Source organism: Dromiciops gliroides, chromosome 1, assembly GCF_019393635.1.
Source record: "Dromiciops gliroides isolate mDroGli1 chromosome 1, mDroGli1.pri, whole genome shotgun sequence".
NCBI lineage: Eukaryota > Metazoa > Chordata > Mammalia > Microbiotheria > Microbiotheriidae > Dromiciops > Dromiciops gliroides.
Genome location: NC_057861.1, coordinates 448,511,837 through 448,537,406, shown reverse-complemented (window position 1 = coordinate 448,537,406; position 25,570 = coordinate 448,511,837). Strand labels below are relative to the sequence as shown.

The 25,570-nt window shown below is 37.5% G+C and overlaps 1 protein-coding gene across 1 annotated transcript; it reads left to right on the top strand.

The window, feature by feature from the left end:
* The first annotated feature begins 430 nt into the window (after window positions 1-430).
* On the top strand, window positions 431-25,570 carry CCNH (cyclin H). Its single transcript, XM_043975421.1, has 9 exons — window positions 431-775; window positions 3,643-3,765; window positions 7,150-7,223; window positions 7,389-7,599; window positions 9,453-9,616; window positions 13,185-13,255; window positions 19,498-19,609; window positions 21,037-21,097; window positions 25,371-25,570. Exons 1-9 carry the CDS (start codon window positions 659-661, stop codon window positions 25,407-25,409), a joined length of 972 nt encoding a protein of 323 aa, XP_043831356.1. The 5' UTR covers window positions 431-658; the 3' UTR covers window positions 25,410-25,570.

Genomic DNA, 25,570 nt, shown 5'->3' with positions numbered 1-25,570 from the left:
TAACCATTTAATGATTGCCAATTGGTCGCTCTATGTACAGTAAAATTCCTTGCCCAGAGGAACTGGGGGGGAAATCCCTTTTCTTCATCCAAAGAAGTCACTGATGCCCTAAATTCCCTTCAACTAAAAGGCACCCTAAATTCACCCAGCTCTGTGCTCAGCCTCCCTGCGTCACCCTCTTACGTCTAGTTTGAAAGACCAGGAGGAAAAATGAAAAGGGAGACTGGAAGGGAGGCGATGGCCTAGTGCGCAGGTGCACTGTGGGTAGGAAGAATGTTAGGAGAGGGCGATTGGCCAGCCGGTTCAGAGCCCCAGGCGCGGCTGCGTCCCCGCACTGCGGCCACAAGTCGGCGTATGACGCTACAGAGGAGTGCCCTCCCACTACCTGTATGGGAAGAGTTAACCTTTGGGGATAAGGGAACCGATGAAATCGGCCCCTCCCCCACCTCGCGCAGAAGCTGGAGCGCCATGACGTCAGCACGTCGGCCAACGAGAGAGGCGAGGCGAGGCGTGGTAGGGCGTGGTCAGGTTTAGCGTCGGCGTCTCGCGAGGGCTTCCTTCTACTCTGGGCACAAGCGTGAGGCTAGCTCTTGCTCGTCTCTGGTTCGGGGTCGCCGCGGCTCCTTCCTGGATCCCTCGTCCTCCGCTGTTGTTCAGGATGTACCACAACAGCAGCCAGAAGCGGCACTGGACCTTCTCCAGCGAGGAGCAGCTGGGGCGCCTCCGGGCAGACGCCAACCGCAAGTTCAAGTGCAAAGTGGTGGCGAACGGGAAGGTTAGTGAGAGCCCCCGACCCGCCCGCCTTCTGCACTGGTGGTCGAGACCCCGCAGCTCACGTTCATCGGCTTCACAGGCGGTGTTTGGAGCCCGAGATCCGACCGCACGTTCGTGGAGTCGCGAAGATCTGAGTTCAGATCCAGTCCCAGAGCCTTAACCAACAGTGAGACCCTGGGCGAGTCGTTTACCGCTTATCTGCCTCAGTTTCCCCATCTGTAAAATGAAGATAACAGTATCTTTCCCAGGGTTGTTATGAGGATTAAATAAGACGTACAACACTTTGCTAGCTATTATTATTTTTGAGATTTAAGAGCGGGCTAGCATCTTAGACACACCCCAGCTCCACTCTCTTTACGAAGCGAGAACTATGGGCTTGAGAGGTTAAGAGACTTGTCTCGGATCTTTATTTTGTGGAGGGTTCAGGACTTTTTTAATTGACAGTGGGTCGGTTCTATACTGGAAGAACCCTGACTCTAAATTGACACCGTATTGCCTGCTTTAGGTTGTGGGATTGTGCATTATCCTTCCAGAAGAGTAGATCTGGGGTTGCCACAGCCGGGGAATTCATTACCTTGGGAACTACAAACCAGTGAAGATTTCTTTACTTGACTAGATTGGTTTTACGACAGCAGGAATTAATCCTCGAGCATTTATTAAGTACTTAACCCAGGCAAGCAGGTGCTAGATGTTGGGGAAATAAAGACAGAATTGAAACAGCCCCCATTTTCAAGTAGCTGGCCTCCCACCAGGGGAGACCACATAGGCATACATTGGCATGTACAAAAAGTAACAGGTAATCCTGAGGGGAAGGCACACAGCTAGGAGGACCAGGAAGGACCTTGTCCAAGAGGTGAGGTGGCACTTGAGCTGTCTTTAAGGAAACAAGAGAATTCACGATGCAGAAATAAGAAGGGAAAGCATTCCAGACATGGTCAGCAGGCAGTGTAAAAGCACAGAGATGGAACAGATTTGTGAGAAACAGCAAGAAGACAACCACTGTGGCCTGACCGTGAAGTCTTGGTGGAAAATAAGGTGTAATCAATTAAATCATACGATCTTCCCTCTGTGTCAGACACATAGAGCCTGTCACTCTAGATTTCACTGTTACTCAGAAGTATTTCACTTCCCTAATTGGAAACTCATTTCCCTCTCTGACCATAATCACCTATCATTCTACCTTTTCCTAAGCCTCACCCATTCAAAACCTATTTGCCTTCTATCTTCTGTTGTAGAATGCCTTGCCCATTTGTCCTTTTGCCATTCATCCCTGGATTCCCCCCACCATTTACTGCTTCTGCTCCTACTCAGTAGCTGCTGACCTCAGCTGGAGGAAGTCTTCACAACCTTTCTGACTGGGTACCATTACAAATTCATGTTATCCAGCCTCAACTGAACCTTCACTGCCCCAGGGCAGACTTGTTAGTCTTCCCTAATTGATTCCTTATCCTATTACCCACAGAAACTGAAAAAATTGAAGCCATTTGACATGAACTCCCTCTTCTAAGGGCATCTCCCACTCTGTCCTTTCCCCTAGTCTCTGACAAAGAGGTGGCTTTTTGCCTTGCTGAAGCCAACTTCTCTCATATGTGCACCCTTGATCCCATTCCCTTCAGCAGATTGATATCCTCAAGTCATCCTTAACTCACTTCCTCTTCTTTAATCTCTCCTCAACTGCTTTCAGATATACCCCCTTTGAAAATCACTAGATCCTGCCATCACCTCAAGCTATTGTCCAGTATTCTCCATTTCTCAGCCAAACTGTCTTCAAACTTAATCACTCAACTGAAACTGCTCCTTCCAGAATTGCTAATGATCTTATAATTGCCAGATCTGATGTGGTCTTTTCTTAGACCTATATCTGACTATCTGGCATTGTTAACCACCCTCTCTTCCTGGATTTTCTTTTCTCTCTCGTTGATCCCTTCTCCCACCTCTAGACTCTAATCACCAATTGTTTATTGGACCATTCCAAACTGGATTTCATCTCAAACTTTATATGTCTAAAACAGAACTCATCAGCTCCCCCCTCCTATCCTTTCTTTCTCCAAACTTCCATTTCTGTCAGAAGCACAACTATTCTTTCAGTCCCCGAGGTTTGTAATGTCAGCTTTATCCTTGACACCTCGTTCTCACCCCACGTATCTAATCAGTTGCCAAAGCTTGATGTTTCTACCTCTACGTCTCTTGTATCCAACCCTCTCTCTCTTTACACAGCTACCACCTTAATTTAGGCTCTCCTCACCTCTTAAAAGAATTACCAAACAAATTAGGTAAGTGAGATAATGGACTTGAGGATAACATTGAGATTGTAAACTGGTTTACTGAAAGGATTAAAGTGCCTTTGGTAGAATTTTAGAAGTTTAGAAGAAGCTTTTAAGAGAAAGATAATATATTCTGTTTTAGATATACTGTGTTTAAGGTGCCTATGTGACATCTAATTCAAAATGCCCAATGGGCAGGTAACTCAGATCTGGATCTGAACCAAGACTGGATATGTACATCTAGTCATTTTCTACATAGATATGCATTGGGATTGATGAGTGTAAGTGATTAGGACACTGGATTTAGACAGGAATACCTGGGTTAAAATCACACATTTGACATTTGTATATAATAGCTTCTTAAGGTCCTTTCTATCTCTAACCCTAAGGTTTATCCTGTGACTCCATATCTAGGGCCCTTTCCTTTATACTGTGCATCATTCTCTTCCTGCTTACTAGCAGAATCGGTATCTATTCTGAAGCAGGCTCGGTCAGGTTGGGCACTGTACATCTGTTTCATTGGGATGTGTGTAAAGTTTGATTTTGGCCTGGGGGAAAGAATGTTGGATGTTTTCATTGAAATTATCTGCTCAATTTTTTAAAGGTTCTGGCAAATGATCCAGTCTTTCTCGAACCTCATGAAGAATCAGTAATCTGTAAATATTATGAGAAAAGACTGTTAGACTTCTGCTCCGTATTTAAGCCTACAATGCCAAGGTCTGTTGTGGTAAGTTATGGGATGGGGGGGGGGTGAAGGATAATGCTTAAAAACAAGCTTAATTGAGTCAGATGTCTCCTAAACTCTGAATTATCCCAACTTAACCTTTTCTAAATGAACATTATATTCTTCCCTCACTATTTATACAAAATATTCTTTCCATGTATGTATGTATGTATTCATTGTTGATGTCATTCTTGTGTTCAGCCATAAGACAAGATTACATGTACCAAAAACTGACTTCACACTCCTCATAAAACCTAAATTCTCCTTTTTATCTCCATATCAGAAGTTTTTTTTTTTCCTGACTCAGACCATGTTTCTCATTCATTCTTTGAAAACTGTAATCCTCCGATACTATCTTATACTTAGCTTGTATTTATGGAAACCAGCTCCTGCCTCTATACCACCAAACCTGATGATCTTGTCCCTGCCTGTAACAGGGATCTTCAGACCATAGGTCTTCTCTGCCCTTCTTCCCCTTACCCCTCCCCACCAAAAAATAATAATAATAATAATAATTACCCTGTATTTATTTTTTTTATTTCTTGATTCTCCCCAATAGAATACAAGGTCCCTAAAGGCAGAAACTTTTCTTTTCTAACTTTGTCTTCATCAAGATAGTACTTAGGATGTAGTAGGTGATTAATCCATTTTTCTTGATTGTTATATTTGTCTTTATCAGTTAAGAGTTCCTAAATACTTAATTTTGGACAGTGACTGGTCTAACAGGTTGAACCTAATAGAAAGTAATATGCTTTTCAGATGGAGAAACTTAGGGACATTGAAACCATGAAGCCCACTGGAAAAAAAAAAAAGAATGCATAGTATTTTATAACTCTTTTATGAATAATGTGCTATTTCTTCAGAATGTACAAAATACAAATATTTAGAAGTTCTGGTTCAAAGAAGTTTATATAATAGCAAGCTTTTTAGATGTCCTGAGATCTAGATGTCTCTTTTGCCTTGAAAGCAGTAAATGTTTTGCTCATATACTATCCATATGTACTCTTCTCATTACTGTCTCTGCATATAAGTCAAGTAGAATCTTGACAAATGAATGATCTTGTTGAAAGATTGTAAATTCTCGTATAGTAAGGACCTGAAGAGAGATTTGCCATATTTTTAGATTTGATGACAACCTGATACTGAAACTAGTGTCCTCCTACAAAATAAGATTTGGAAAAGTGGGAATGGGAGCACATGATCTTTTAAGTATACAACATATTGAATTTAGTAATTTGCAGAATTTGAATTGAATAGAATCTCAGAGTTTACCCAGTACTTCAAAAACAAGCCCCTCTACAATACCTTTTGATTTTTTGGTAGGCTTTGTTTGTTTGTTTGGTTGGTTTTTGGTGGGGCTATGAGGGTTAAGTGACTTGGCCAAGGTCACACAGTTAGTAAGTGTCAAGTGTCTGAGGTCAGATTTGAGCTCAAGTCCTCCTGAATCCAGGGCCAGTGCTTTATCCACTGTGCCACCTAGCTGCCCTACTTAAACAAAGAGGGCTGCGCTGGCTCAGTCATGTGCACCACATGCACGACAGACGCATTCCTAAAGACCTACTCTATGGCGAGTTAGCCTCAGGCCAAAGACCTGCTGGAGGCCCCCAGCTTCACTACAGAGATGTATGCAAGCAAGACTTGAGGGCTCTGGGAGTAGACATCAGCAGCTGGGAGGAGATGGCCAAGGACCACGCCCAGTGGAGTTCAGTACTCTGGAGCAGCTTGAGCTCAGCTGAGATGGGCCTTCAAGCTCTAGAGGAAGAAAAACGAATGAGACACAGGAACCGACAGGCAACAGAGAGCACAGTTTTCTGATGTCCTCGTTGTGGCAGGAGCTGCAGCTCCCCTATCAGACTGCACAGTCACACTGTGGCCTGTGGCTCTTCAAGGTGCTGATCCATGGTCGTCCTCGACTGGCGGAAGCCTATTACTACTATCTAGCTGCACCTCCCCCCCTCCCCCCCCCCAATATGTTTAACAGCTTCCAATGATAATGAACCCAATACCTTCTAATTATAGCTCATTCTACTTTTGTATAACTGATCATTAGGTAGTTTTCTTTATATTCAGCTTAAATTTGACTCTGGCTTCAACAGCATTACTACTAAGTCTGTCTTTAAGAAAGATCTTCCATTTTGGAGTTTTGCATGTTGCATTTATGGTAATGTCTATTGTTATTTGATGAGGATGATGATAGTTGACCTGTGCTTTATGGTGTGAAAAGCATTTTATGTAAATTATCTCATTTGATCCCATTGATTTTGAATGAATACCAATGGAAAGTTCATCTCAGTAGTACACCTAGGCTTCAGAGGGCTTTTCCCCCTCCTGTAGTATAAAATGACAGAAGCAGATGAGCTAACATGAATATTATTGTTAGTACTTACTAAAGAGTGATAGGCAAGTAAACAAGAATCAATATATTTATAAATCTTATCATGATTTAAACCTATTCCTGGATTACTCTGTTACGCATTTGGAGAGTTGGAAGTAGTATTGTTTCGTCGTTAGGTTGAGTTTTGTCAGATTTTGTCAGATCCATGTGAGCTCATGGATTTTAGGAAACAAATACTGTCCATTGGGCTTTCTTGACAAAGATACTGGAGTGGTTTGCCATTTTCTTCTCCAGTGGTTTAAGGCAAACAGAGGTTAAGTGACTTGCCCAGGGACACACAGCTACCAAGTATCTGAGGCTAGATTTGAATTCAGGTTTTCCTAACTTTAGGCCCAGCCCTCTATCCACTAGGTCATCTCATTAAAATAAATTAAACCACTGATACATAGTAAGAATAAGAGTAAGGCTATGAACTGTTTAAATTCATGTATTTTGTGAACGTATACTTTTTTTTTTTTTTAGTGAGGCAGTTGGGGTTAAGTGACTTGCCCAGGGTCACACAGCTAGTAAGTATTAAGTGTCTGAGGCCAGATTTGAACTCAGGTACTCCTGACTCCAGGGCTAGTGCTCTATCCACTGCGCCACCTAGCTGCCCCGAACATATACTTTTAAAACAAGTCAGTTATTGGCTATGAGATATTTTGGTTATTCAGATTGTTATATAATCATTATTAATTGTTATTATGGCACTGCTTGCATTCCAAATAATTCCATTTGTACTGATCAAAACCTTAGCTAATGAGGGCAGCAGCTAGGTGGTGCAGTGTATAAAAAGCACTGGCCCTGGATTCAGGAGGACTTGAGTTCAAATCTGCCCTCAGACACTTGATACTTACTAGCTGTGTTACCCTGGGCAAGTCACTTAACCCTCATTGCCCTGCAAAAACTAAATAAAATGAAAAAAAAAAAACCTTAGCTAATTTGGGATGTTTTATGAAAAAGCTAACTTAGTTGCATATGACCAGCTATAATAAATATTTTCTTTGACTTAGGGTACAGCCTGTATGTACTTCAAGCGTTTTTACCTCAATAACTCAGTGATGGAATATCACCCTCGGATAATAATGTAAGTAATAAACATAGCACTTTAAAAATCTTTCTTTGTCTAGTTGATTGTTTTAACTTAAAAAAAGGTTTTTTAATATAAAACTCAAATCATATGAGAGAGACTGAATTTTCCAACATCCTAATTTTTTAAAAGTTTAAATGTGTGGATTTTTTTTCCTTGTAGGCTTACTTGTGCATTTTTGGCTTGCAAAGTAGATGAATTTAATGTGTCCAGTGCACAGTTTGTTGGAAATCTTCGGGAGAGCCCTCTTGGACAGGAAAAGGCACTTGAACAGATTTTGGAATATGAACTCTTACTTATTCAGCAGCTTAATTTTCACCTTATTGTCCACAATCCTTACCGACCATTTGAGGGTTTTCTCATTGACTTGAAGGTAAGTCTAACAATTCAGAACTAAAGTCATACAGTGTTCTGTTTGTGGCATGGCACTTAGTATGAAAAGATTTTACTTAAAACTCTTAAAATTACCTTTTAGTTAAAAGGATATAAGCATCAATTTCACTTAATTCCAATCACTTGAGCTATATACAAATTAGAATCTCTCTTTAGTTTGAAATCCTTACAGTTGGTCTATTTCCAAACCCTTCTAAGTTTAATTATTAAGAAATATTAGAAGAACCATGTCATATTACAGCAAAGTAGGGGGCAGCTAGGTGGTACAGTGGATAAAGCACCAGCCCTGGATTCAGGAGGACCTGAGTTAAAATCTGACTTCAGGCACTTGACTCTTACTAGCTGTGTGACCCTAGGCAAGTCACTTAACCCTCATTGCCCCACAACTAAAAACAAACAACGTTACAGCAAAGCTAATAACCAACATTTAAAAGATAACCCTCTACTCTATATTGTATTACATAATATAACTATACTATATCTGGACTTAATGAAATTAAGGACCAAAAATAATCTCTTAACTTTTAGATTAACTAGATGATGATTCAGCTAATTACCATTTTGGTATTACTGATAGAACGTGTCAAAAGGGATGCCCCTTTGAATTATTAAAGAGGAATTGGCAAAGGCCTTAATGGGTTCAGGGGCAGTCTAACCCATTAAGCAATCACTCACCTTAGTGCCTCAATTTGCTGTCTTAGAATGTAAGAGAGATTCTTCAGTTCCTCAGGTGTTCTGCTTTGATACCTACAACCCTGAAGCAGAAATCTTGTTGGTGCTCTGGTCTCTTGAGCTCAACCTTAGTTTTAGTATTCACATCAAAGGGAGTTTGGAAGTCATCTGTGGAATTCCTAAAACTGGTTTTTGTTGACATTTGGGAAAAAATGTCAAGACTTTGTCAGCCCAAGATTACTTTTTGGGCCCTCCTTCTTAGAGGCCAACATTAAGATGATAGGGACATCATTAGCCTCATTCAGGCACTTGTCTATGTTGGCAGAGTGGCTAGAGGACTAGTCTTGGAATCAGGAAGACAGATTCATATCTTGCCTCTAATCATCATTCTTTGTATGACCCTGAACAAATGACCTCATCTCTCTGAACCTCATTTTCCTCATCTGGAAAATGAGAATAATAATAGGACCTAACTCATTGGGTTGTTTTGAGGGTTACATGACATAACTTATATAAAGTACTTTGTAAACCTTAAAATATATATATATATATATATATATATATATATATATATATATATATATATAGCTGAACAGTTCTGTATTATAAATGTCATAGTACTTTTTGTCTATTGTGTGGAACAGGGTACACATGTTGAAGAACAAAGAGAGCTGCATCAGTAGCTTTGGTGGTATCCTGCCTTCTCAGTGGATTTTACCCATTTCATTCCTTTTAATGTGACACAAGGGAAGGGTAAATGGAAGTAAAGGATCAATTATTTTGCATCTGTCTAGCATTGTCCCTAGTGGCCAGCATAACGTCTACCTTTCAGAACACATCCTCCTGAAAGTATCCTATTCAGAAGAAGCCAAGTTCTCAAATTATTCATCTATTCTAAATAAAATATTTTACAAGTATTACATATTGGTCTTTTTTTCTGCCTTAGGGAATAATAGTGTAGGAAGCTGGCAAACTGCTAAAACATTTACAGACCTTAGTGATTTGTTCTTTGCCATTTTCTAATAGAATATACAGTTTTACATGGGAAATTTATTAAATTGGTTATCATTGTTAAGCATAAAAATAGTGCTTCTTTAATAAGTATTTTCCTTTTAATATGATTTGAAACAAACTGTTTAATTCCTGCTCTTTTCTTTTTAGACTCGTTATCCACTACTAGAGAACCCAGAAATTTTAAGGAAAACCGCTGATGACTTTCTTAATAGAATTGCTTTGACAGATGCTTACCTTTTATATACACCTTCACAGATTGCTCTGACTACCATTTTATCCAGTGCCTCCAGGGCAGGAATTAACATGGAAAGGTATAATTTCATTTTATGTTTTAGCTACACTCTTTGTCATTTTATTTACCTCTAATGGAGACCCTGTTTTTTAGTAAAATTTTGTAAAATGTATCAACCCATGTTCCTGAATTTAAAGGTTGATCTAATAATAGATATTTTTAAAAAGTGGAACAGACAATTAAGTGATTGAATTTTTCCCAGAGTTCTCTTTAAAAATAAGAGAGATTTTTTGATCAAAGATTAATTCATTCCTATCTAAAGGTTGGTATGGACAATATGATTCTTCAGAACCTTTCACAGCTCTGTGATATAGTATATATAGGAATTTGTTTCACTGTTATCTAGGGTTTTAGGAGAGGCATAGCATGTGTAAATGGTAACCATATTTAGATTATGTAGAGGCAGTTAAGTGGCACAGTGGATAGAGTGCTGGGCCTGGAGTCAGGAAGACCTAACTTCAGATCTAGCTTTAAACACTTAGTAGCTGGGGGTGGCTAGGTGTCGAAGTGGATAAAGCACCGGCCTTGGATTCAGGAGGACCTGAGTTCAAATGCGGCCTCAGACACTTGACACTTACTAGCTGTGTGACCCTGGGCAAGTCACTTAACCCCCATTGCCCCGCAAAAAACAAAAACGAAAACAAACACTTAATAGCTGTATGACCCAAGGCAAGTCACTTAATCTCTGGGTACCTCAGTTTCATCCTCTCTAAAAACAGAATAATAATAGCCCCTGTCTCCCCAGGATTATTGTGAGGATCAAAATAGATGATAATTGTAAAGTGCTAACACAATAACTGGAACATAGGCACTTGATGATGATGATGATATTAATGTCTTATTATTAACCTGAGAATAAGAAAGTGCAAAGTGAACTAATGCAGTGTGAGCAAAACTGACCAAGTATGATGACATTTGTCACATTCCACATTAGCATTCCCACACCTCTGCAAAGAAGGGAGGGAAGTATATTTTCTTATTTCTTTTTCAAGGACAAATATGTTCATTCTAATTACACAGCATTCAGTTTCATGGGTTTTGTTTTTAATTTTTGGTGATTATATTGATATTACTATGATCATTGTCTAACATTGTTTTCCTGGTTCTGCTTATTTTAAAATTACTTATCAGTTCGTATGTCTTTCCATGTTGCTCTGGACTTTTTTCCATCATTTCTTATAGTAATATAGTAAAATTCTATTACATTCATGTTTTAGCCATTTCCATATCAGTGGGCATCTATTTTGTTTTCATTTCTTTGCCACTACAGTAAATGCCCCTATGAATATTTTGGTGTATGTGGGACCTTTATTTTTGTCTTTTACCTCCTTCGGGTATTTGCCTACCATTGGGACTTCCATTTTAGTCCTTTCCTTCACCTAATTGCAAGTGACTTTGCAAGATGGTTGACCAGTTCACAGCTCCTCCAGAAGTATGTTAGTGTGCCTGTCTTTCTGCTACCATTTTAACATTGACTAGTACCATCTTTTGTTATGTTTGCTGGATACAAGAAGTCAAACCTCTGAGTTGTTTTAATTTGCCTTTCTTTTATTGTTAGTGATTTGAAACAATATGGCTGTTAATAATTTTCAATTCTTTTGAGAACTATTCATATCTTTTGACCACTTATTCATAGGAAAATGTTTCTTAGTTTTACATATTTGTTTTAGCTGCCTATATATCTTAATTTCAAACTCTTATTAAAGATGCTGGATGCAAAAATCCCCCCCCCCAATTAACAGCTTTTCTTTTTATCCTAGTTGCAGTGATTTTGTTTATGCAGCTTTTCCATTTTCAGTAATCGAAATTATTTGTTTTATTTTTTGTGATTACTTTTGTTCTTTGGTCAAGAACTCTTTTCTTAGCTGGTAAAGGTACTTGACTTGGTTCTCTTAATTTTTTATGGTGTGATCTTTAATATTTAGACCATATATCCATTTTGAACTTACTGTGGTATATGGTGTATTGTATATGGTTCATATACTGTGGTATGTGAACATACTGTGGTATGTGGTATACAGTTATGCTGCTTCTACAGGATCATGTGTTCCATATTCCAAAGTAATCAACATAAAATTGAGGAATATTTGAATGTTCAGTTCTAATACTCAATGCTGTATGGAATTGGGAAGGAAAATACTGTATGTATAATCTTTATTTTTCTTATACCCAATGAAAGTGTGGTAGAACTTGAAAAAATTGTTTAGTTTACAAAGTTTATGGGAGCAGAGGGATTAAATAGCAAAAATGTGACAGTTATTTTTCATCATTCCTTTCCTGGGTACTTTGTTTTTCTTGTTATACTCTACCACGTGTTCATGCTGCTAGTCCTTTCCTTTCTTCATTTTTTTTTTTCATTCTTCCCTGTCACATTTTTTAGGTCTCCATTATTAGTCTGTTTTGTTAGGCTTTTTCTCTTACCTGTGTTTATGCTTTTATCTTTAAAAGCTACAACCTGATAGTTTTTTGTTTTTTTTTTAAATCACAATTGATATTTGATTGTAAAGCACTAGAAATTCTAATTACCTTTTGTTCCTAAGAAGAAATTTAAAAAATTAAATTCCAACTGAGATTATGTTAAGTAGGTATTTTTAATGCCTTCATATTGTTAACAGAGTATACCTTTAACCTTGAGCGTCAGGGTAAAACAGTGCCTCTGGCCACTGACATGCATAATGCATTATACATACATGCATATTTGTGTGCCTGTATTTCATACTTAGTAAGTTTTCATTGGGTGAATGAATGCTCTAAAGGAGGAGGAATATTAAATATGAAAAAGGGAAAGACCAAACCTAATATCCTTAGAGTTTCACTTTTTTTTCTTTGTTGAGATTTATAAAATATTTTAAAAAATTTAAATAATTAACAGGATATTCATTCGGTAAAGTAGGGGTTACAGATCTAGTCCTGGTGACAGAAAGACATTGGTACAAGTCTGGCTGCTGATAAATACTGGTTATATGACCCTGGACAAGTCACTTTTCTTTGTTCCAGACAAATTTCTAAGACTAAATATCATACAAGTTGCCATCTGCATTGGTGTAGGGAGTTTCCATATGAGGAATTTCCCCCATCCTAATGAAATGACAGTCTATTATCAGAAAAATTTATATGTATAATAATCCTGGGGCATTTTATTTCTAGCTTTAGCTAACTATTTTTTTTTTTTAGTGAGGCAATTGGGGTCAAGTGACTTGCCCAGGGTCACACAGCTAGTAAGTGTTATGTGTCTGAGGCCGCATTTGAACTCAGGTGCTCCTGACTCCAGGGCCAGTGATTTAACCACTGTGCCACCTAGCTGCCCCTTTAGCTAACATTTTGATAATGTTTCAATCTTTCTTTTTTTTGCAAAGAATAGAAATTGATTTCTTACAGCTGCTATAAATCTGAGCTATTAGGAGCAACATTAGTTTTCTGATATTTCAAATATCATAGCATAATTAAAATTAGGACAGAATAATGGTATACTTGCCCATCATGATGCACATGGCAGAAAATTTTGCCTCTCACATGTATATGTCCTATTTAATAATAGTTACAAATTATTAACAAAAAGTTTACAATTTTATCTCTTTTTTTTTTAGTTACTTATCAGAAAGTCTTATGCTAAAAGAGAATCGAACCTGTTTGTCACAGTTATTAGATACAATGAAATGTAAGTAAAGAAACTTTTTGAAGAAATACTTTTTACAACATGATATTTTCTGTTAATCTTGTTGACTGAGCTACATTTTTCTTAAGGCATTCCTGCAAAATTAGATTTGTAATTATCATATACAAGCATAAAATATATATTTGTGGCCAGCAAAAGTCACATAAAAAGAAATACTTTTCATTGCATGTAATAAACAGAGATTGTACATGCTGAAAATACAGGTTGTCCCTATAGTCTTAGTAAAATTTTAGGCTAAAGCTTTAAGCAGAAGCTTGAAATTGTACTAAGTTATGTTCAGGATAAATTTTAGTTTATATAAATTAACTGAATCAAAATCTCAGAGCTCAAAGGGACCTCTGAGGTTGTTATGTACTGAACACAAGAGTCCTTTCTACAACACCCCAATAAGTGGGCATCTAGCGCCTTTAAGGAAAGAAAACTTGTTACTTCCCCAAGGTAGTTTATTCCATCTTTGGATAACTAAAATTGTTATGAATTTTTATTACATTAAATCAAAATTTGCCTCTTTGGAACTTTAACCCATTGTTCCCATTTCTGCCATCTGAGGCCAAACAGAATAAGTTTAATTCCTCCTCCATATGACAGCTTTAAAAATTAATTGCAGATGACATTAAGAAGGGCAAGCTGCCATACTATATAACAGGCTCCAAAAAGATTTTGACATGTTAGAACATTCGACTGAATCTAATGCAATGAAATTAAGTTTAATAGGGATAAATATTAAGTTTTACACTTGTGAAGTCAAGTTTTTGAACCCAGATACAAGATGTTCTGTGCTGTTTTTCTAAAAAAGATTTCTGAGTGGTTTACCAGTCAACAGTGTTGTGGCAGCTGTTAATGCTATCTTTTTTTGGGGGGTGGGGGCAGGGCAATGAGGGTTACATGACTTGCCCAAGGTCACACAGCTAGTAAGTGCCTGAGGCTGGATTTGAACTCAGGTCCTCCTGAATCCAGGGCCGTTGCTTTATCCACTGCACCACCTAGCTGCCCCTGTTAATGTTATCTTGGACTGCATTAAAAGGCTGGGTTTTCAGGATTAAGGAGATAGTCCCTTTTACTCTAATCAGAACAAATCTGGAATATTGTCTTCTCTCCCTAATGGTATGATAGTTTGTGAAAGACCAAGCTAGAGAACTTCCAGAGCAGAAAAGCCAGGATGGTGAAGGTGTTTGGATCATTTGAGTATCTATTGAAGGAGCTAGGTATGTATACTCTAGAGGAGAGAAGATAGCCTGTGTTCAAGTACTTAAAGGGACTTTTTATGTTCTGTTAGACTCCAAGGGCCAGAACCAGGATCATTGGGTAAAATGGGGCAGATTTAGTTTCAATTTCAGGAAAAATTTGCTAGAAATCAGAGATATATCAAGGAGTGTAATGAGCTGCCTTGAGAGGTGGTGGGCTCTTCTTCACTGGAGGCCTTTAATCAGAGGCTGGATGACCAGGTGTTAGGTTGTTGTAGGTATTTTTTTTTTTCAGATCTTGGTTGGATTAGATGACTAATCCCTTCTAAAATTCTCTGATAAATGCTTGAAGGTACCTATCATGTTTTCTCTTTTCCAGGCTTAACCTCCTTATATGGCATGATCTCCACCATAAACAATATGCTTTCTCAAATTTGGCTCTTGGAATCCACCACAATACTCCAATTGTAGTTTAAGTAGGGCAGCATAGAGTAGGACTGTCTCTTCTTTGTGAATACTTTATCTCTCTCAATAAAGCATAATCATTCAATAAGCATTTATCAGGGCCCTGTGATGTGCCAGGCACTGTGCTGGATGCCAGGGATACACCAAAACAAAAATGAAACTGCCCTGGCCAAAAGGAGCTTATGCTAAAATCTCATTAGTTTTTTGACTGCCATGTCACACTTATAATTCAAAATTGAACTTTCCATTCCCTGAAACCCCTAGGTCTTTTTTCAGAACTGCTATATAAAGGTGCTTCCTTCATCTGTACTTGTGAAGTTGGTTTTTAAAAAAAAAATGTAGTCATTAAGCTTTATCTTTGTGAAATAGCATTTTGTTAGTTTTTTTCCCAATGCTCTAGACTGTCAAAATCTTTTCAATTTCTGTCATTCACATTGTTAGCTGTCTCCTAATTTTCTATATCTACAAATCTCTATCATCTGCCAAGTCTCTGATAAACACCATAGGACCAAGAAGAGAAATTCCTGCAACATTCCACCTGAGATTTTCTTACAAACTACCATTGGCCCATTTGAGGTTGGTTATTCAGTGATTTCCAGATCTACCTAATTCTATTATTATTTAGGCTACATTTTTCTACCTTGTCCACAAAGGTAGCATGAGAGACTTTGTGAAATGCTTTGCTGAAATCTGAGCAAAATAGGTCTATTAGGGAACAGTGAAATCACTGTAAATAGCTCACCCTCCCTTCCTCGGCCTAGTAATTTACTTATAAAGAGATTGGGAAACCAATTAAGACTGATTTTCAGAAGAAATGGGGCTAATTTTAGACCCTGTTGTTTGTTGACCCTTCTATTATATTCCTTAAAAGGCTAGCAGGTTAGCCTGTCCCTCAGTAGTCTCTTCTGTTGGGAGGAACCCTTCCTTCCACACCTAAGAGTCCTTTAAAATCCAGGAGAATGACTCATGTTGGCAGAATAGTTGGGGAAGATTTATTCTTTAGTCATCCAGCATTACTGAGGGCCCACTATGCTCAAATACCTGTGCAAGGTATTTCAAATGCATGTGAGATAGTCTGAGTGGAAGGAGAGGAGTAACTGACCCCATCTGGAGTCATCAGACCTAACTTCTAGTTCCAGTTCTGCTGCCTGAGAAACTCGTAAAACCTTGGGTAAATTAGTTCCCCTCTCTAAACCTGTTTCCACATCTGGAAATCAAGGGTCTTAGACTAGATAAATTCCTGCACTAAAAATATGAATATTCAAAAATATTTATATTCAGTAAAATCAGTTAGCAAACATTTATTAGATGCTTGTTATGCACTGCTTTAGGCCCTGGAAAAGCTAGAAGGTTTAGAAATAAGGGGCATATCACATCCTTATGGAATGTCTTATAGAGATGACGCAGATAGCTGTAATAGATAATACTATGTGCTGAGTGCATCGGGGAGTACAAAAGTCCAAAAGGGAACCAACAATCATAGGTAAAAGGGATAAAACAAGTTGACTCATTTAACAAACACATAAGTGCTTGACCATGTGGCACTAGACATACAAAGAAAAAAGAAATACTCCCTGCCTTCAAGAAGTTTATATAGCCTACTAAAGGGTTATAATATGTGCATAATTCAAGATACTTTGTTTGGGGTTGGTTTGGGGGGGTGGGGCAATCAGGGTTAAGTGACTTTCCCAGGGTCACACAGCTAGTAAGTGTCAAGTGTCTGAGGCCAGATTTCAACTTGAGTCCTCCTGGATCCAGGGCTGGTACCTTATCTACTGCGTCACCTAGCTACCCACAGTTCAAGATACTTTGAAGAGGGGAAAAAGCACTAATACCTAGAACAATGAAAAAAGGCTTTTCTAAGGATTTTAATGGGTAAAGATGATGGAATGTATTTCAGACAGGAGGAACAACTCATTTGATTACACAGTGGTAAGAAATGGAATGTCAAGGTTAGGGAACAGTATAACTGGAACATAAAATGCTCAAAGGGAATAATAAAGCTGTGAAGATAGAAAGAAGCTATATTGAGGAGGACCTCATATGCCAGGCTGGAGAGTTTGCATTTTATCCTAGAGACAATAGGGAGCTACTGAATAACATTTTTTATCCTGTAGCCATATGGGCCCAGTAGGAGAGTGGATAATACGAATTTGTAGTAGACCCAGTTAACAACATTTATGTGACTTCCTCCATCTTGGGTTAGAGGGAAGTGGGTAAAGTACAGGAGGCCAAGGATTAGGCAATGAAGGAGGATAGTGCATAATTAATTGTGAGATCAGCATTGTGAAAGGAGGAAAGGGAGGCTAGAATGTAGATGGACAGAGGTAATGGTGACAATTAAAAGTGTTTAGGATCATTAAAAATGGGGAGTGATAGAGAAAGGCAGTAGATTATGTTCAGTGAGGAGATTCTCAGTTCAGGTATAAAGGTCCGAGGGTGATGGTCAGGTCTGTGCCCCAGTCTATGAGAGCTGAATAACATTCCATCCAAGTTTCTCAAACAGTAGACCAGATTGGCCTGGTACAGTGTGGGTTTCTTTGAAAGTTCTTAAATTTTTTAAATTTAAAATTGGTATCTGTAAAGCCTTATGTCTCTGAGAATGTTATCTTATTAAGTTAGAGATTTAATTTTAGATTTTGATATGTAAATCAAGTTACCAGTTAGTCATTTTGTTCCTTGTTTATTACTGGCCTTGGTTGAGGTTGGAACATTTACCTACAGATTGCTCAAATTAAGTTGTAGGTCTTTAGTTGTACCACTAGAGGGTTCACTTTGAAAGTGAACTATGATTTTGATTCTATAGATTTGGGAATCTTTGAATGAATTATAAAATTGGAAGAGAACTTGGATGATTAGATTGACATTTTCCTTTTAGAAAGGAGGGGAACAGAATTTTTTGTTGTTGTTGTCCTAAAAGGGCCTATATTTTCACCCCTTATATATTTTTAAAGTGGAAAATTGGTATGAAACTTGTGAAAATACAGTTATGTTCTTAGAAAATAAAATGTTTTTTTGAAAATTACATCAGGTCAAAACTGTCATCCTAGAGGATGTTTGAATTCATATAGTGACTTACTTGAATGTTTTATTTGTTCTATAAGTGAATGATAAACTAATTAAAATCCACAGAAATATATAGTTTATTCTCTGGAACACTGGAACTGGATATAGGTCCATGGATTCTCTCACACAACAAATGCTTAAGTGATTTATGTAATCGTTTCCTATCTAGAGTCTTATTTATCAATATAAAAGAATTTGATTACCCACAGAATTATTGCTGGAGTTACTTGGCTTTATTCTAAAATGTATTTTTTTAATGTAGAAATCATGAGACTCCTGATAAAATTACTACCTTTTAGTTAAAGATGTAGAGGACATTCTTCCCAGTCATTTTTCACTTACATTCTTTGGGGGAAAGAATCCTTTACCCAGATTGTCATCTGTGTATGATGTATATTATTGTACTAGGCTGCTGGAGTATTTTCTATGCACAAAGATAGTAGCATGTCATCTTCTCAGTAGGACATGTGCTTTGATTTTTATTTCCAAATGTAGCAATACATTTGCATTGGTCCTTTAACTCTTTTACTCATTCTATAAAGCATTTCCAAAATAACCAGGCAGTGTTAGAGGTGCAGTCTGTGGCAATGAAACAGAATAGTAATTAACCCATATAGGATTTAAACCTGTAATCCTGAGATGAGTCACCAGAGTATTAGGCACTTCGTCATGTATGTATCAGATTGTGCTAAAACATGAACCCCAAAGTATATGGATTAGAATCTCAGATTAGAGATGCATTTGTTCTATATTTCATCTAGTTCCCTTATTTTTACACAGCAAACTGAAACACAGAAAAGTCATATGTTCAAGGCCACACAGCTATTTGATGACAGCAGAGCAGAAATCAGGTCTCCTGATTCCTATCCCTCCTGCAGTGTGTGATCTTTGTGCCGTATCCTCTATACCCCTTCACCTCTAGGGCTAGAAGGCAAACATACAAACCTATTGCTTCTACCTTCAGTTATCTTTTGGGCAGTTCTCTGCTTGATATATGAGTAGAACTGTAAAAGAACATCCTTTTCTCAGCACATGGACTAAAGACAGGGAACAGAAGTAGTTCTTGGATATTGGAGCAAGAGCCTCAGACCAAAGAAATACCAACAAGAAATGAGATGAATATTGGGGAGTGGGGCAAGGATCATGGATTCTCCATGGTGATGCTTTCAGGGGATAGTTGTGGACCATAATTTAGCAAGAACTAGAAAACAATACTAAATATACAATGTGTACCTTTCTATATGTGTGTGTATGTATAATAAAAACAACTACAATTTAATCTTAATTATACTTTAGTTATTAAGTGATGGTTCCCATTTTATGATGTGTATTGATAAGTGTAAGAATGTTATTTGTTGGATTTTGGTACAGTTTAAGTTATTTAAGTTTTGGTTTTGAAAGCATGAGATATTATGGAAACAGTCATTTTCTTGAAAAGATTACTCCTATTTTTTTCAATTCTGGCAATGGACTTTGTGTTTTAAGTTAAATGCTTTCATATCTCCATAGGCATGAAAACCTTAGTAAAGAAGTACGAACCACCAAGGCCTGAGGAAGTTGCTGCCCTAAAACAGAAACTAGAGAAGTGTCACAGTGCCGAACTTGCATTTAATATAAATGTGTAAGTCAATGTGAGCATGTTCATCAGGAGCCCAGATATTTGAGTTCTACTTTACTTTTAAAAGAAGTCATTTACATTTCTCTATTTAAATGTAACATTATACATTAAAATTTTTTTCTTATAAATTGGTAACATACGGGTGGGCCAGGGCATAACTATGTTTGTAGTTTGGAGACCTGCTTTAATCTTTTTATATTCACTAGAAGTTGTGATACAAGGGCTCCTACCTTGCAACATAATCTCTATTAGGAAGAAAGGTGTTATAGGCATACCAAGATGTGGTTATTTCTGATAGCTTTCCTGCCTGGAGGTAGTTTTCTAGAGTGGGAAATTCTGCAAAATTTTCTTTTGTGGAAATATTGGGGAGATGATGGAGTACCTGTCATTGATTTAGATGTTGAGTGTTAAAGTCTGTTGTTAGTGCTTGATTTTCTTTGCAAAATGAAGAATCTTTTCAAACATCACTTTGTCACTGTAGAAGAAGGCCAGGTAAGTGTGGGTGATTGGTTTGGGGCTGGCAGTGATAAGATTATCTTAATAAAACTGTCAGAAACATTATATTTCTGAAATATTTTAAGTAGAATTCTTAATTTACAGTAGAGATTAAGCTTTTGATCTAATTATGGTCCTTTGTTGAATTTTAATGACTTTATTTGAAATTATTTGGATTTTTTTTCCCCCCTGTGAGGCAATGAGAGCTAAGTGACTTGCCCAGGGTCACACAGCTAGGAAATGTAAGTGTCTGAGGTCAAATTTGAACTCAGGTACTCCTGAATCCAGGGCTGGTTCTTTATCCACTGCACCACCTAGCTGCCCCCTAAAATTATTTGGATTCTCGATCACATCAATGGTAATGAATATTTTCCTACATGGATAATTACTGAAGGAATCATTGACGAAGTGAAAGGTAGAAGTGATGCTTATCTCAGATTATGCATGTGACTGACTTTTATTCACTATTCACTTATGGATTGGTGCAAATTCATGATACTTTAAAAGATTGGTGGGATGGATACACACACATATCTATAGTTGTAATAAGTTATTCAGAATTCTCAATTCAACCCAGAATTTTAAATTTGTAGCCTATCCCTTCTGCTTTTTAATGGCAAGAAAAAAATATAGAGAACAACCCCCCAGAAAAGTATTTGCAGGATTGAGTGAACTTGTGCCAAATGGGTTTCTCAGTGGGCTCAAACAACTTTACCCTTAGCTACTCTTGTGTTAGTTATCTTAGCCTGTAGAATTGAATTGACTGTCCTCCAAAGCACCCAATAGGTAATACAGAGTTTTTCATTTTTATTCTCCAAGCCTTATTTTTTGTTTTTGAAAAGATTGTACATTTTACCCAGAACACATTGGGAAAAGACAGATATGTAATTTTGTTATCTTACTGAAACTTTATGAGTATTTTTCCTTTAATTCAGAAAGAAGAGGAAAGGTTATGAAGATGATGAGTATGTCTCAAAGAAATCTAAACTGGAGGAGGTTAGTATAGTTCTTCTGTAGAAGAATTGATATCCAAAAAATAGCTATTCTTATTATATAACACAGCTCTATTGATGCTCTATGGTTTTGGCAGCCAGGCAAGGCCCAATAACACTGCAAGTAAATAAGGAAAGGTATCTGCTTATTTTAAACATTTTTATTAAATAAATATACATATATATATATGTTTTTAATTTAATGAACAACACAACCCCCTCTTCACTATCCCCTCCCCCCCATAAAAAAAGGGAGAAAACATTTCTATATACAAAGTAGCACAGGAAAAGTGAATTATATGTGAAACTGAATATATTATGTACAACTTGCTTTTTTTTTTTTTAAGCACATGCTTTCATCATGTTACTTTCAAAACTGTCCTGCTTGCCTCTTTTCTTGGAAACACCCTGCACTTCTCCACATTTAAAAAATGCTTCATTGAATGTGGTTTTTTCCTCCACACAAATTCCTCCTTACTTCCATAAAAAGAAGAAAAAAAATCTTTGGAACAAATAAGCATGAGTAAACAAAATAAATTCACACATCTGCTATGCCCAAAAAGAAAAAAGTATGTCTTGTACTGTACTTTTAGTCCATTTTCTCTGTCACAATATGCTTTTTTTTTTCCAGGGCAATGAGGGTTAAGTGACTTGCCCAGGGTCACACAGTTAAGTGTCAAGTGTCTGAGGCTGGATTTGAACTCAGGTCCTCCTGAAACCAAGGCCAGTGCTTTATCCACTGCGCCACCTAGATGCCCCCAATGTGCTTATTTTTTTAAGCCATTATTTTTCACTTTTTCTTCTAAGTCTCCTCACATGTATTCATGTCATGTTACTTACTATAGGACAAGGAGCTTGGCCTCAGTTGCATATGATCTGAAGAAGCTGCCTAGAATTGATTTTTTAAAATGTTGTTATTATTTAGCACAGCTGGTAACTATGTTATCCATTTTTCTGCTAAATAAAGTTAGGTATTTGCTAGTTTGTTGTGAAAAGCAGCATGGCAAGCCTAGTGGCTAGAGAGCTGGCCTGGGAGTTAGGATGATCAAAGTTCAGGTCCCTCCTCTGACATATATTGTATTTAACGGGGCAAGTTACTTAACCTTTCAGTGTTGTGAGCAACTCATTTAAGACCATCAGTTGTAGAGCAGGTGCTAGTCTGCTCTTGCATCTCCCTACGCTTTTGAAATCACAAGTCCGGTACCAAAAAAATTGTGTGCCAGTGAGTTTGATTATTATTATTTTTTATCTGAACCTATAATTTAATTGGTATAGGGAACTCTGGTTAGGAAATTCACCTACAAATGCAGATCAGCACTTGTTCTGCAACTTGGAATTTTAGAGAGTGCCTGTGACTTGCATAGGGTCACACAGCTAGTAAGTATCTGAGGCTGGATTTGATTTCTGTTTTTTCTGACTCCAGGTCCTACACTTTATCCTATCTACTGTGTCCCCAGCTTCCTCTTAAACAATTATAGTAGTTCATTTTGACCCAACAAAAAACGATTTAGTACCTTTTATATGTAAGGGACTGTGCTAAAAGCTAGCACTACAGAGATAAGTAAATGTAATAGGTGATGCCAGCTATTCTTAAGGAGCTTAAAATCAAATGGGTTAGAGGAAGCATGTTTGAAACATAGTGCTAAGGTAGGAGTAACAGACTCAGTTATCAAGAAGTTGAATGTGGGATGGCGAGGCAGAGGAGAGACTGGACTTAGAAGGAATTGGCAGGATGGTGGTGTCATTATTAGGAAAATGACAGCAAAGGGCAGGTTTTAATGGGGAGAAGTTGAATTCAGTTTAAACGTTGAATTTGAGGTAACAGCCAATTGGAGGTACCTAACGGGTAGATGTAGAAAAGAGACTGGAGTTCTTGGGAGAAGTTGGGGGTGGATATATAGAGTTAGTGTTAGATGCATAAAGGTACCAATTAGAACCATGGGAACAGATAAGATCATCAAGGGAAAGAAAATACTTGATGGCCCAGGGCAGAACCCTAGGAAACATCTACATTTAACAGGGCAAGATGAGATTAAGGACCCACCAAAGGAGAATCAGCAATAGTAATAGAGCAAGAAGAACCATACATAGTAGTACAATATCAAGAAGGCCAAGAGAGCAACGACCAAGAAGGAAGGCCTAATCATGTCATGTGCCAGGATAAAGGAGTGGGGGGGTACTTGGTTTAATAGGAAGGAGATTCTTTCATTTTCTTGGAAACCTTGGAGGAAGCATAAAGGAAGGTAATTTGGGCAAAGAACAGGAGATAGAAACAGAAATGCTTTAAATCATCTGCAAAAGAGAAGAAACTTAGTAGAGCTGGCACAGAGGCATTATGTAATAGGGAAGAGACTTCAATTAGATAGACTCGTCCTGGAGTTATTCATCAAAAGCTGAACAGCTAATTTATTGACTTAATGATAATTTTATCCTTCAAAAGAATGATAAAACCAAGGGAGAGCTCTTCTGGATCTGTTATCAGTAACCACGGCAAATTGGTTAGGGAGGAAATGATGGGACCCTTAGAGGAAGAAATCACATTAGATTTTGTGATAGAGGAAAGCATCCTACATCTGGAGAAAGCAGACCTCAGCATTCAGAAGAATGATGTGTAGGAGACTATAGTCCAAAATTCTTTTAGAGAAGGTAGGTCCAGAAGTGATGAAAAGCTCTCGAGAATGAAATTCTGAACACACAAAGATAAACATTTCCACTGAGAAAGAAAAAAGGAGTTGTTGCAAGGGAACTGTCTTTATGCACAGGTAACACAACCAATTAAGAATTAAAAGACAAGGACAGAAGAATGGGAAAATGTCACAGTCCTCTAAAAATAGCATCATGAGTTCTAAAGCTCAGTAAGTTGAGGCTGTTTAGGAGTACTCAGAATAAAAAGGGGTTGATTTTTTTTTTTTAATATCTCTCCAAGGGAAAGAGGAGCTTCAAATAAGAGGTGGTACTGCTTCTCAAAGAGGATGGGACAATAATGACAAAAAGAACGGCTGAGTTAATTTTTAATTTGTTCAGAAATCATCTTTGAAATGGAAAGGGCAGGACAGTTATAGCTGATAGAGAACTGATACCCAAGGATAAATGAAATAGAGAATCTAGCTGTACTCACTGAATTACAGTAACCTACATCATGGGGGCAGTGAAAGAACTGTATTGAGACACTGTCAGTTATCTTTGAAAGACTGATAAATAAGGGAGATGTTGCAGGAATGAAGGTAAATATCCCTTTTTTTAAAAATGAAAATAATAGAGGTTGCAAACTCTAGGTCTTGACTGATGATGGAAAAAATTCTGCAACATATTATCCAAAAGTAGTGAACCATCTAGAAAAGGAAATGGTTACTACAAAGATCCAACATAGTTTGTGAAGAACGGGTTATACTATACTATACTATTAAATTTTTGGACAAGGATGTTTAACTTGTAAGATATGATTTATTTAGATTTTAGCAAAACATTTCTTAGTTTTTGATATTCTTGTGGAAGAGATGGAGTTTTTAGCTAGAGTTTATAGTTAGGTGGATTGTTGAATGGTAGGAACTAGAGCCAACATTAATGATTTAATACGCACTTTCAGATCTCTGGGAACTGTACTTGGCCTTGTACCTTTTTAACTTATCAGTGACAGATTAAGGCTTAGACTAAATATCAATTTGCAGATGACATAAAGCTGGTGTAAAGATAGGCTAGAACATAGGGTAGAATTGAAAATTAAATATTAATAGAGATCTATATGTTGTCTTATGAGGATTTGTTTTTCTTTTAAGTCAAACATAAAATGGGGTAGATGTGGCTAAAAAGGATTAGTCTTAATGGATTCAGTGTTCACATGACTCAACTTATGATATTGGGGTATGTTAAAACAGGCATAATGTCCAGGAGTAAAGAGGCAATAGTCCCACTCTGCTCTCTCACATTAGTAATATTCTGCTAACTTCTGGACACCCCATTTTAAGGACATTGTTGGAAGTTGCAAATACCCCAACAAGGACATTAGAGGTCTTTCTGCAAAGGTGGGATCACCATTTCTTGAGTGTTTTAGAGGCTTTTTCTTCAGGTGCAGGTTCAATTAGATAGTCACTTAGGTTCTTTTTAATTCAAATTGTGACATCATTAGTGAACTTAAATTTTTCACTAGCATGTTGGGGACAACTGCCTGAATTACAAGGCATAAGAGAGTGAAGGATTACAGAAATTCCATTGTTCGCTCAATTTTGTAGCAAATAAATTTGTTTCTTAAACAGTGATATGCTGTCTTTTCCTTTCAGGAAGAATGGACTGATGATGATCTTCTAGATTCCCTATAACTTCATGGTTGTTATCAAAAGTGTTACTTGGAACATTTAAAGTTAACTACTGAGTTGAGTTGTAAAGTTTACCCCCTTCTGCTAAGAGATAGGACTTCTTTATTTTGCTTCAAAAGTATACAGTGAAAATAACTCCTATTCATTAAACTTTCTATTTATAA

Coding starts and splice junctions, on each gene's coding strand:
- CCNH (XM_043975421.1), top strand. CDS start 659: ATGTACCACAACAGCAGCCAGAAGCGGCACTGGACCTTCTCCAGCGAG. Junction 3,766..7,149: donor CAATGCCAAGGTCTGTTGTG/GTAAGTTATGGG, acceptor TCTTTGACTTAG/GGTACAGCCTGTATGTACTT. Junction 13,256..19,497: donor GTTATTAGATACAATGAAAT/GTAAGTAAAGAA, acceptor ATATCTCCATAG/GCATGAAAACCTTAGTAAAG.